Source organism: Azolla caroliniana, unplaced genomic scaffold, assembly GCF_043228905.1.
Source record: "Azolla caroliniana isolate FFs.n. ecotype wild unplaced genomic scaffold, voAzoCaro1.0.p SCAF_5, whole genome shotgun sequence".
In the NCBI taxonomy this organism is placed as follows: Eukaryota; Viridiplantae; Streptophyta; class Polypodiopsida; order Salviniales; family Salviniaceae; genus Azolla; species Azolla caroliniana.
This window is the reverse complement of record NW_028230440.1, coordinates 4,319,575-4,332,805: the sequence shown is the minus strand read 5'-3', so window position 1 is coordinate 4,332,805 and position 13,231 is coordinate 4,319,575. Positions and strand designations below refer to the sequence as shown.

At 36.4% G+C, this 13,231-nt stretch overlaps 1 protein-coding gene across 1 annotated transcript; it reads left to right on the top strand.

Moving 5' to 3' along the window:
- Positions 1 to 376: 376 nt before the first annotated feature.
- MHX (magnesium/proton exchanger) lies at positions 377 to 12,163 on the top strand. The gene is made up of 8 exons (XM_087319856.1): positions 377 to 979; positions 1,772 to 1,947; positions 3,202 to 3,320; positions 4,537 to 4,697; positions 4,805 to 4,950; positions 10,879 to 11,089; positions 11,157 to 11,286; positions 11,785 to 12,163. Exons 1-8 carry the CDS (start codon positions 646 to 648, stop codon positions 12,077 to 12,079), a joined length of 1,572 nt encoding a protein of 523 aa, XP_087175982.1. The 5' UTR covers positions 377 to 645; the 3' UTR covers positions 12,080 to 12,163.
- Positions 12,164 to 13,231: the final 1,068 nt, after the last annotated feature.

Genomic DNA, 13,231 nt, shown 5'->3' with positions numbered 1-13,231 from the left:
AAACATAGGGAGAAGAAGAAGAAGAAGGAAGAAAGAATGAGAGGGGGGGGGGGGAGGAGGGGTATTTCTGATAATTAGGAAAGGCAGAAGGAGGAGGGGTATTCTGCAGAAATACAGAAAACCATCCACAGTTTTCTGGTTGATGTATTATTCCTCCACACCCAGCCACTCAGAGATCCTTTCTGTGTGGCTATGGCGATGGAGTGATTATCCACGCCCTCACGAAAGAAGAGAAAAGTAGATAGATAGAGATAGATAGAGAGAAAGAGAAAGAGAGAGTGAGTGTGCGCGTGCCTGCGTGGTATCACTGTAGTGTCATGTCTCTCAGATACAATCGATTTATTTAGAGAGAGAGAGAGAGAGAGAGAGAGAGAGAGAGAGAGAAACTCAGACAGATCATCATCATTCTCTTCTTCACCATCTTCATCATCGGTATCGCCATCTTTATTGATTCCATGCAGAACTTGACCTTACTAGATCAAACACAGAAGAGATACAGAAAAACAGAAAAACGACGGCTTTACAAGGAAGCCCTCTACTTCACATCATCTTCTTCTGATTTACCAACATTGTCGTCGGCACATACACACACAAACCAGAAAACTAACCGTCTGGCGAACAAACTAACAGACAAGAAGAAAAACAATGGATTGTTCCTCTTATCTTCTCTTCCCTCTTGAGGCGAGATTTAATGAAGTTCTTCGAGGTTGCCTCTACTGTTTGGGATTAGCTTATTGCTTTCTCGGTCTCTCTGCCATTACGTCTCGGTTCTTCCATGGAATGGAAAGCATAGTTCAACAAACACGTGAGAAAATTGTCTTTGATCCAAGGTCTGGAAGGAAGTTATCAGTGAAACGAGAGAATGTGTGGAATTTTACTGTTGCAGATATTACTCTCTTAGCATTTGGGACGAGCTTTCCTCAGATCTCCCTTGCTACTGTTGATGCTTTCTTAAACCTTGGGAATGCGTATGTTGGAGGTTAGTTTATCCTTCCATCAAACTAGTTAAAATTTACTGTTTTTTACATTTCTCTATTTCTTTTCATTATCTTTGTCTGACAACGGTGCAATATTCTCATGTAAGATATTTGAAAGAATGAAAATGTCTTTCTTGCCACCATCAGTGTCTTTCTTAAACTTCAGGAAGTAAATTATACCATCACCCATTATTAGTGCATACATTGAAGAACTACATCTCCATGTTGAAATACTTCAATAGGTATTAAATAATCAATCCTTAATCAGGTGATGATATCGTGTTGTACACATGTCAATGTATGGTGTATAGATAATAGGAGAATGGGACACTGATATATCCCATAAACAAAAATTCTATATATTTCTTAGTATTCCTTATCATTGGTAATGACACGGTGGGTCACAAAGAAAAATTTGATTAATAGGATGCTGATGTCACTATATACCCTATAATAATTTATGATACTGTATATCTCCTAATGTTTTACCTGATTGTAGCCACCACAATCATTCAATTACGTTAAATTTGTGTCACCTTTATAATGAGAAGAAACAACATTGTAAATTCAGAAATGAAGGGCGGATGCATTTGCGTGAATTTGGAGTGTCTATCTGGTGCACCAATCAGAACAACAAGAGCTCATGAGAAAATTATTATTGTATGTGTATATGAATTGCCTTGTGTGAAGATTTATTGAGCCGTGCATTTTGTTTATGATATTATATTATGTAGTCCTTACCATTTGTTTTATGAATGAAGTTTATGATTCTTCTTATATTCAATCTTTTTTAGGCGTTGGACCTGGCACTCTTGTTGGTTCTGCAGCATGCGATCTTTTTCTAATACATGCTATGTGTATAATCATACCGAAGAGAGGTGCAATCAAGAAGGTGGCAGATCGTAACGTTTGGGCAGTTGAGCTCGTTTGGTCACTCTGGGCTTATGTATGGCTTTATATCATACTCTTGGTTAGTGTCTCATTGTCTCTCCACATTTGAGTCTGTTTCTCATGTTTTGTGTGGTATCATGAGAAAATTGAAGTAAGTTTTTAGGGGAGATTTCTTCCTAAATGTTTTCTGTTAGATGTGAAAGGATGTTATATAAGAGTTATTTATTTGTTATTTCATAGAAACTCTCTGTCTCTGCAAAAAGATACTTTAGAAAACATGTGAACCAAACGTCTTTGGATTTTTTTCTTATGTAGTAAAAGGAAATTTCAAGAACCCATGAATGCATGTTTTCAAGTACCTTTTTCTGAAATAGAATCGGAAAGTAGGATTTCTAATGGGATGACCTCAGCCATGAATAGAATTCACTAATGAGGATGAGGGATAGCCAATCAAATTGAAGACAACACCCTAGGCAAGAAGTATTGTGATATAGTAGTTCAGTTCAAATTGAAGATAAACTTGTATGTAACAATCGGCAACAGCGAACCGAACCTTGAAACCGCGGTTTGAACGGTTATTTATTTTTATTTTTTAAATTAAATTTTTTTTAAAAAAAAAAAAATTTAAAAAAATTGTTTGTAAACAATATTTTCATTTTTAGACCTTATTCTCACATTTTAGGAACATCTTTAAATTTTTAAAAATTAAAATAATGAAATATTTTAAATTTTAAAAATTAAAAATAATGAAATATTTTAAAAATTAAAAATTAAAAATAATGAAATATTTTAAATTTTAAAAAGTAAAAATTAAAAATTAGACCTAAGTTGAAAACCAAAACCGAACCACGAAACCACGGTTTTAACAGTTTAATGGTTTAACGGTTTGAAAATGTTCTAACAGTTTGGTTTAACGGTTTCGTGGTTTGGTTCAGGTTTTAAAAATTTGAAACGGTTCGGTTCCAAATCAGTTCGGTTTTGACCCTCTCAAACTGAACCGAACCGTTGCCGATTGTTACTTGTATGCAAAACAGTGTAATAAAGTAGTTGAACAAAAGGCGAGACTTTGCTGATCATGTTCTCTAATATAATAAATGCAGTTGACATATTCTAAAGTGGTAGTAATAGGCTTATCATTCCTCAAAGGGTTACATTAATTTGGACACATATCTTCGAGCCATGTTAACTCAGGGTTTTCTGTTATTAATTGCAATTGAATGAGTTATTGCATTTGTTCATCTCCTTAATTTTATATGGATTTGAGTTTGGCTTTGATGACGAGCAAAACAACACAAATTAAAATATTAATTTTAATATGTATGTTTTCATGAAGGTTTGGACACCTGAAGTAATAACCATTTGGGAAGCAGGATTGACTGTCATGCAATTCTTCCTGCTGGTATTACATGCTTATGCTCAAGACAAAGGCTGGCCTTTTATATCCATCTCAATGTAAGGGTATTTGTTGGTTTTTGGAACATCTAAATCATCTTTCAGTCTCATGTTTATTATGGTTTCTATTGCTAGCTATAACAAGTTGACTTTATGATTACAAAGGAATCTCTTGCTGCAATAAGAACACTCCCACAATAGTTTGGTAAAATATAAAATATTTAACAATAAAGAATATAGAGCCCACATTTATATGCTTTTGAGCTAGTGAATGGAGTGCTACATTGTGCTCCAAAATCCTTGCATTGGATATCACCTTGGATTGAATGGCATTTAATATTTTTCACGGATATGGAAAAGGAAAAAGGTTTGCTATTAAAAGAAATGGTACTCCAAGGTGACATAATATATCTACATGAAGATCTCACACCAACTCATGTAGCACACTAAGGCATTTAATATTTTTCATGGATATGGAAAAGGAAAAAGCTTTGCTATCAAATGAAGTGGCACTCAAGGTGACGTAATTTATCTAGATGAAGATCTCACACCAATTCACGTAGCACATTGCAAAGATAACATACCGCAAGTGTTTCATACAACTAAGAAAGGAAAAGGGACTGTTTGTAGAGATGGCAAGGTTATTATTCCATAGAAGAGAGCTGTGTGACAGTGTAGGGCCTATGAGACCTTACACATGACAATATGGAATTGTATTGTTTATCTCAGGACAGATATAATGTGTTTATGGCATAAGCCATTGTTGTGCTGTCAATAAACACATTATAATATAACGTGTTTATTTCGTAATCCATTGTTGTGCTGTCAATAAACACATTATATTGGCATTCGCTCTTCCCGTCATGTTTATTTATGTTCTTATTTATGATTTTCATTAGACATTGGCAACAATAATGTTAGGAAATTCCAATTTTTCTTATGCATAGGAGAACTCCAAATTTAGCTTTTTGTTTATTTTATACCTTGAAATGATGAAATTCATGCAGAGGCTTCTAGACAACTGTATACCTTTATGTACCTCTATATGTCATCATAATTATTGTAGGCATTTGTAAAGAATGCCAGAATTATTTGGAAATTGCACATGAATGCTAATATTTAATGTAGAAACTTACTAAATAGGCAAACAATTCTGTATTTCTAGTGAATCTGGAATCTTGAACTGGACTTCTAGACAGTACAATCAGGTCCGAATGTGAATGTTAATTTGCAATAAAGGGATACTATCAACTGATCTAATGTTTGGCAAAATTAGATTGGATCAAAAGAAGCGTGAGAGCTGGATTTCTTCTGATGCTGGACAAGGTAGTGAATTTCTTAATCCACCCAGTGAAGATAATTCAAGGGATCCTTCTGGTATTGAAGAACCTACTCTTATACCTACTGGATGCTCTTATGATGTATCCATCCATGAAGGTAAGCGAGTGCTTTTATGTAAAGATCCAATTTGTTGTTCTTAAGGCAAATTCTGTGACCTTCATTACAAATTAGATATATTATAAATGACTTTTGACATTATGCAGAAATCACAGATAAAAAATCTTTACAAGGTGACAATGCATTTTCTCTTTTAGTCGATAAAATCACTGAAGCCACTAATGTCGAGGATGTGCATGGTTGGACGTATACAAGATTTCTGTGGAAGCAGCAATTTTATAATGCTCTCACTGTAAGTAAATACCATTAGCTGATCATTTCGTTTCCCAATATATGCCATTGTACATGGTGATTTCATAAATTTTGTATATTTATGATTAAGATTGGATGTATATTGGTGATTAAAATTTTCTAATGTGGACAACCAAGTACAAGGACCAATTACAAGATAAGGCTGCATCCAAATGCTATTTCGAATGGATCCAAATGTTCAGAACCATTTGGAAGCGTTCCTAAGTTTTCCATGTCATATATAATATATGGAAATTATCCTGTTTGGTTTATGGGGTAATACATATACAAATTTCATAACCCTATCTTTGCCCAGTTTGTTGTCTTATTCAGACCAATCTTGATTGGCATGTACCACATGAATGCATATTGAAACATATTCACACTTTTTAGCAATGCTTCATACTACTGCGAAACCTTAAGAATAAGATGAAAACTAACAAAGAATATTTGCATGTCTGATTAGAAGTTCAAAATATAGGGCATAACGATGTCTACCAATGTCATGAGAGACAACAAATGGAACGGAACTGTGGGAGGGAAAACCTAAATAAATGATGTAAATTGGAAGTTGATTGTTCAAATTTCTGCTGATAACAGATAGTTCAGAGTATCCATAGAACCCAATGTTAAATCCAAAGAGGTCTATAGACACTGTACAGGCAGACCATGGCAAATGGCTTTAGGTTCCATGGAGAAAAGCCAAATATAGGGCATAACAATGTCCCCCAATATCATGAGAGACAACAAATGCAAAGGGACTGTTGGAGTGAAAATGTAAATAAATGATGTAGATTGGAAGTTGAGTCCTCCAATTTCTGCTCATAACAAAGAGGCCAGTTTTGACCTATGGGACCAGCGAGAGAGAGAGATAGAGTAGTGTGAGGGCTCTACGAGCATTACTACTCATATTGTTAATGAGATAAGGTTAGATACGATCAATAGGCATTCTTGTCTTATATTGAGAACAACATTCAAGGTTGACATTTGCAATGTATTATTCTAGCTTTGTCCTTTAGAATGATTCCACCAACCTTTCCTCAATCATTACATAATGCATAACATTGCCCGAAAGCTCTAGAAGATCCACACTCCATCTTTTGAGCCATTTTCTTACGTCAACAACCCAACCGGATGAGAGAATTTTACTTTTTATGATTCTTTTGTAGCTTATATCCAATATTCGAAGCAAGATGTGGTAATCGATGATGTGGCATATTCTTGACTTTTGTAATGTATCTATATACTCTTTGGAGTGCCAATATCTCTATGGGCAGAACACCTATTTCCAAGAGCATAACCTGGTAAGAGGTAGTCATTTAACTCCTAATAGCCTCCTTAAAAATGTCTTTTGAATATCTCAATCTCATTCCATGGATTAAGAGAGATGGTGCCACCTCATACTTGAGTTACCATGGCATTGAACAACAATAGTTTTACTTTCCATCCACAAGTATCACTTTGGTTGCATCGGTTCTCCAAAGGTAATACGATTTACGTAGAGAGATAGAGAGAGGGGGGGGTGTGGAAGAGAGGGGGGGGGGAGAGAGAGAGAGAGAGATATTAACGTCTTTTAAGAGGTCAAAATGGCTTATAAGACCAAACATGGGATTACATTGTAAGTGTTGTCTCGTCTTTGAGAACAACAAATCAAAATAAAATAAGTATTACTCAAAAAATATAAAAGTAAATAATATGAAAACAGATGAGGGAATTTGGTTTTCGACAGATGTGAGATTCTCAAGTTAGATATATTGTAACTTTTGTCTTCGAAAGATCTCTAGCATAGGTCGATACAGAATGGAGAGGTCTCTTAAGCGAGGGAAACACCTGCGATGGCTGGAGATAATGGCCTTTATCTATCGATGACAAGGGTGCTACGGAAGTGGTCCATGGAGCCGGGGCCTACGTGCACGACAATTTGCCATTGCCCGATCTATTGTAACCCCTTTGTTATGTCCTGGTCGGGAGGAGCCCATTTGTGTATCCCTTGATTGACTCGTAGCATTAGTAGGAGTGATGGGTCTAAAGAAAGTTGTGATTGTCCTTTGTGGATGATCTTGTGTGGCTGTATTATTGTCCTTCAACAACTTTTCCCTATATTTCTTGAGTTCGAGCAAGAAAAGTCGTAGGCACCGTTGGTCCTCATATTCCATTACCTTGTGTAGTGGGCCAAAGCCTTGTTTAAAGAGGCAATGGTATCTCCCTCTTATTTCATAAAAGACACTACAGTGACAAACATAGTGTTGTTCAGATTCCACTCCTTGATGACACAATTGGCAAATTCTTTCTTCTACAGGTATACGTGTATATCGTCCTATCTCAATCTTTAACTGATGTGATGAAGTTCTTAGATGTATGTCCATATAAGGTGGCCTGATGATGAATCCATCCTCTGATGTGTGTAAGAAGTGTGTCTTGTAATGGGCCATCTTCGTACCAAATGAAATCTTGGAGCTGATCCATGTTATCTTGTTATCCAAGTTAATAATATCAGTTCGGATCACTCTATTCTTTTCCACTTTGGTCATATTTTAGATGGGGAGAGTCCAAGGTATATTGGAATGGGGGTAGTGCATTTATACTCATGCCACGTGACTCAAACCATTGCTACATTTGATCATACCAACAATGAATGTCTCCATTTTTGGCCAATTGTCTTGATGACAAGTGCCAACCTTGGGTACCTTCGTTTCGGGAGTTCCCAAAGATGGTGGATACATTTCAATGATCGGAACAATGCCTCGGTGATTATAGGTGCTGCACCCATCTCTGCCCGGATTATATCATGCGGCATCGATGCTTCACTCCTTATCATGTGAGCAAGCATTGAACCTCGTGGTCTCTCTAAATCTTTCCAATGATTCGCCTTGTTAAGACTCGGTCCCCATGTTTCTACTCAATAGAGAAGAGTTGGTGTGACAAGTGTATCAAATAACCACAACTTAGTTCGTGGTTATTGGAACTGTTACAATAATTGATATATGTGTTCATTACTTTAAGGAGTTGATTGGCCCACAATTGTTAATGAAAAATAAGGTGAGTAGAGCACATCATGAGTTTTATAATGTGGTTTTATGTGCATGACCTCATTAGTCATGAATTGGATGCGGATTTCACCGAGGATGAGGTGAACATAGCTTTAAGGCATCTTCCTAGTGGTAAGAGCCCTGGTTGGGATGGCTTGACAAATGAAGTTTTTCAGCGATATTCGAACATTTTAAAGGGGGCCTTAACTTTGATGTTTCAACATTCGTGGGATTTTGGTCATATGCCTCGAGCTTGGAAGGTTGGTCTAATTAAATTAGTTCCAAAGGTGGCGTCTCTTGAGTTATTTCATCAATGGAGACCTATTTTCTTTGATGGGGGGGTTGTATAAGATATTTACAAAGGTCTTGGCAAATAGATTACAAAAGTATTTGCCAAAGTTGATACATCCCGCCCAATATGGTTTTATTGCAGGTAGGAATATATTGCATAATGTTTTGAAACACTCATCAAGAATTGATTATAGTGCAATGCTTATGATGATGTTAATTGGTCCTTTGTTTTTGGGTTAATGCATACAATGGGCTTTGGACCTCGTATGTCTCTCATATTTTTATTAGGACAAGTGTGGTGTCTTGAGTAATGCTTAATGGGGGAGTTACATCAGATATTTCCCTCACAAGATCCGTTCGTCAAGGATGCCCTCTTAGCTCATTTTTGTTTGCTATTGTTACTCATCTCTTCTTACTGATGTTATCAAGGCTTGCAACAAATGGTGACATTGTGGGTCTACACCTTTTGTCTGGAGGGCAGCTAGTAGCACAAGATGTGGTGTCTTGAGTAATGCTTAATGGGGGAGTTACATCAGATATTTCCCTCACAAGATCCGTTCGTCAAGGATGCCCTCTTAGCTCATTGTTGTTTGCTATTGTTACTCATCCCGTCTTACTGATGTTATCAAGGCTTGCAACAAATGGTGACATTGTGGGTCTACACCTTTCGTTTGGAGGGGAGCTTTGGTTGATGATTCTTTTATGTTTCTACAAGCTTCACGAGAAAATATTGAGAAGGGGATGTTTGTATGGAACAAATTTGCATTGGCTTTTGGGTTACATATTAATTGGAGGAAGTTTAGTCTCATATCATGTACTGAAAGGGATTTGGAATATTTAGGATGGCAAGGATTCGTAGTGAAGAAAGGCTCTATTTTTCGACACTTGGGCTATCCATTAGGAATGAATGTTACAAATGGTCAATTGATTGAATGGATGTCTAGTAAGTTGAGGGATAAGTTCATGTATTGGAAGTCACAATCTTGGCCATTTCATGTACGCTTGAAGGTTGTACAATGTATTATGGAACCCATGATATTATATTAATTGCCATTGTTGCTATTGACAAAGAAGGCTTTGCATTCTATTTTGCAACCTCTTCGATATTTGTTGTGGAAGAAGAGGGATAAGATGGGAATCACTTGGGTTGCGTGGAATCATGTAGCAACCCCTAAGCGCTTGGTGGAACTGGAATATTGAACTTATCTAAGCATATGATGGCTCGTAGATTTTCATTATTACAAGACATGTGTTCAAACTCACAAAATGGATATCTATTGTTCAATATTTCATTGAGAACAAGGGTTTAACACATGGGAGGACAACGATTAAGGCTTAATGGTGGCAATTACTGAATATATGTATTTCACTTAGGATTCCGGGCTCTACATGTGTTCAACACGTGGTTACCTCATGGCAAGAAGCACTCTTGTTATGTGTATGGAAACCATCATCTAGTAGAGAGCATTGTAGTTCTTTGCAAAAAGAGTTGCTTGTGTCTTCTCAGTTATTATGTTGGCCAGGAAAAGAGAGATTGCGCTCTCAATTTAATCGTTTGTTTCGTTTGGGGGTCAAAGAGGTGGGAGATATAGTTGAGGCTACATCTCAAAGAATTTTGGAGTTTGTTGAAGCGCGACAATAACAACGTCAGGTAACTAAGTTGGTAGGGAAGAACCAGGTTAACTCGAAGGTCCTAGTATTGAGAGGATTATTACGCATTCCGCCTAATTATGGGTTTATTTGGCAACAACTACAAAATATTCCATTGATACAAGGTCCCTTACCTCTACAAACAAGCGAACAACTGTGGATTGATTGGTGTTTAAAGGGTCAAACGTTGTTGTTACAAGTGACTACCAATTTTTTGTATCATTGCTCTGTTGAGTCTCTTGGATGGTTATCATCTAAGGCTGAAGAAGAATGGAGAATACGCAAATCTGATCATGGGTGGTGGCAGATCTTACAACGTAGTTGGCATTCTAAATTTCCACTTGTAGCAAAGCTCTTTATTTGGAGAGTTTTGATTGGAGGATTGGCTTTGGGATTAGCTCTAAAGCGTCGTGGACTAGCAACGGGTAATTGGTTTGTTTGCACTGTTCAAATGGAAGATAGTACTCATCAATTTATACAATGTCCGATTACTTGTTAGATTTGGAGTTATATTTCTCAAATTTGGCAAGTCTTATCACGATGTTATTTGACACCTAGACAGTGGGTGTTTGCACAATTTACACAGGTTGACCCAAAATCAGAGATGGAGATCGTTTTTCTATTTCTGAGATATTGGGGATTGCGTCATAATTGGAATACGCAACGCTTTTGTATTCGATGGTAGACATGGAGTGAAAGCATATCTATGAAAGTTGAAGGGAGTACTAATGTAACAATTTTCTTTATTGGAGCAAGTGGAAATTCTTTCCTCGGTGGAGTGTTCGACTTGCCTATTGGCAATTCAACATGTTCCATAACCCATGTAGTGTAGTTAGTGGGTGATCATACTCCATTGTCACACCCATTGTAAGTAGTGTTTTTTACACACATTTGTTAACATAATTGTGTGTTTTCACCGAGAGAGAGAGAGAGAGAGAGAGAGATTCTTTTTGTTACAGCTAAATGGAAGGATAACTAAAAACCAGAAAATGTCACATGGTCTAAAATTCATGTATGACATATTGGCATTTCCATGGGTATTACTCTTCGCATTTATTCCCCCTGCCAGTTTGTGTCATGGTTGGGCCACATTTCTGTGCTCGTTAGTCTTCATAACTGGCATCAGTTATGTGGTGACACAACTCACTAATATGATTGGATGTGTGACAGGTAAATGTTATAATGATGATGTATAATCTTATACTTAAGAATCAATTCTTATAGTTCTCTGTTATAGGGATCAGTGCCTATGTGATAGCTCTAACTGTGTTGGCAACGGGAACTTCATGGCCTGATCTTGCTGCAAGTATGATTGCAGCTTATCGCCAATCTACTGCTGACTCTGCTATTGCAAACATTACTTGCAGGTTCATGATTATTTTAGCTTTACCATATTTTTCTATTTGAGCAAGAAACACCAAAATACCCTTGACATTTTGGATACTTTATGTTAGAATCACCAAAATACCAAATACCAAAACACCACAACAGTGAAATACCCTAATTTGTGGATGAATTGGGGTAGAAACACTGAAACATTGAAATGCTAAAATGTCCTTAAGTTTAAAATATTACCAGAATACTGTATGTAGCACAAAGTTTACTGCTATAGATGGGTATTCTGGTAAATATTGGAAAAACTAGATTTGGTGTTTTGTCCTTTACTTTATCTTAGTGGTGGAACATATTCCCAATCAAGGGAATTGAATTCAACACATGGAAAAGCCCAGTCAATTCCCCAACTCCAGTAGAAGCAAATTTTACTATTCTAAAATGGGAAATAAACCAAAACTTAAGAGTAACTTTTTCTTTCTTAAAGTTGGCCTATGCATAACCTTTCTTTATTGTTGGAACACATAATGCAGCAATTCAGTCAATATTTTCATTGGAATAGGACTGCCATGGCTCATCAGTAGTACATACAACAAAGTTGTGATGAATGATGTTCTCCGCGTTCCTTCGTTGCAGTTGGGTTTCATTTTGTCGGTTTATTTTATCACATCTCTTTTATGCATAGCTGTATTGGTTGCAAGAAGGTATTTCATAGGTGGTGAACTTGGTGGACCTCGGAATTGGGCATGGGCTTCTTGTGGCTTCATTCTTCTTTTGTGGGTTGCCTTTCTTTTATTATCTTGTCTTAGAATATACAACATTATATAATATATATGTATGTATGTATAGAACAATTCAAAAGGCATGTTATTTTGCAATGCTTCTAAAAGAACAAGAAAGTGATTGTCAAAATGGCTGTTACTTTGAGCTGAATGGTGTGAATTAAATGTTATGTTGTTTGGAAATGTCAATAAAGTTTTTTGTGGCTGCGGTGTCACACATTATGAGTTGATTGGCTAAGGAGAAGGTCAGTGGATGCAAATATATTGTTGATGAATTTAAATTGAATTGCAATTGTATTCTTGGATTCATCAATGAATATATTGTTGATGGGTTTTATCACCAGTTATTATTGAGGCTAGAAGAGAAGTCACTGAACTAGGTAAGTAGCAATGTGCTAGATCTTCACCATAAAGAGAGGATTATTAGACCATAAAGAGGATTTTCTTGTGGAAGAAATTTTTGAAATGTCAACAATATGTTTTTGGAGGGGGCCTCGTGGTGTATGAGCTTTAGTGGCAGTTTCATAATGTATGGAGCAATTTTGCTTGTCTTGTTATTAAACAGGAAACCTGAACATCTTGGATATCAGTTTTGCTGCTTATAAGGAAACATTGGTCAAGACTGGAGAATACCCTCAATGAACCTTCTGTATCCCTTGGTTTAATTTCAGATTTTCCTTTGTAGACGAGTTCCTTCTTATCTTTAAGCTCTTTATGTTTGTCTCTGTTGTGGAATTTGTTTTGTAAATAAACAATTCTGTTTCATTATTCAATGACACTTGAGACACTCTTGCAATAAGAGGCTTGTGATGTTCTGTGGAGGTTTTAGAAATACATTGGTTACTACATCTAAGTTTAGGATTTCGAATTGGCAAAATTTACATTGATGTAAATGAATTATCCATATATGAAGGTTCATATGGATGATAATTGAAGCTAGACTTACATTTAATTAACTTCTATTTCTTACACTTGCTTTTCTTTTCTTTCCCTACCCTTGTTTGGAGGTGGAAACAAATAACCTTTCATTTATTAGTTTGGGGATCCTTACATTAATGGCGAAGAGTCAATACTTTTGGGCTTCCACCTTGGACCTATTGAAAACAAAAAACCATCAATAATTGGAAAACCACAAATTGTTAATGAGCACCATAATTCAAATTATAATTTCCACTTACAATGCGAACGACCAAGGTAT

What these genes read in the sequence shown, in the direction of transcription:
- MHX (XM_087319856.1), top strand. Translation starts at nt 646, where the DNA reads ATGGATTGTTCCTCTTATCTTCTCTTCCCTCTTGAGGCGAGATTTAAT. An exon ending in TGATGTATCCATCCATGAAG is followed by an intron (nt 4,698 to 4,804) that starts GTAAGCGAGTGC and finishes GACATTATGCAG; the next exon opens with AAATCACAGATAAAAAATCT. An exon ending in TATGATTGGATGTGTGACAG is followed by an intron (nt 11,090 to 11,156) that starts GTAAATGTTATA and finishes TCTCTGTTATAG; the next exon opens with GGATCAGTGCCTATGTGATA.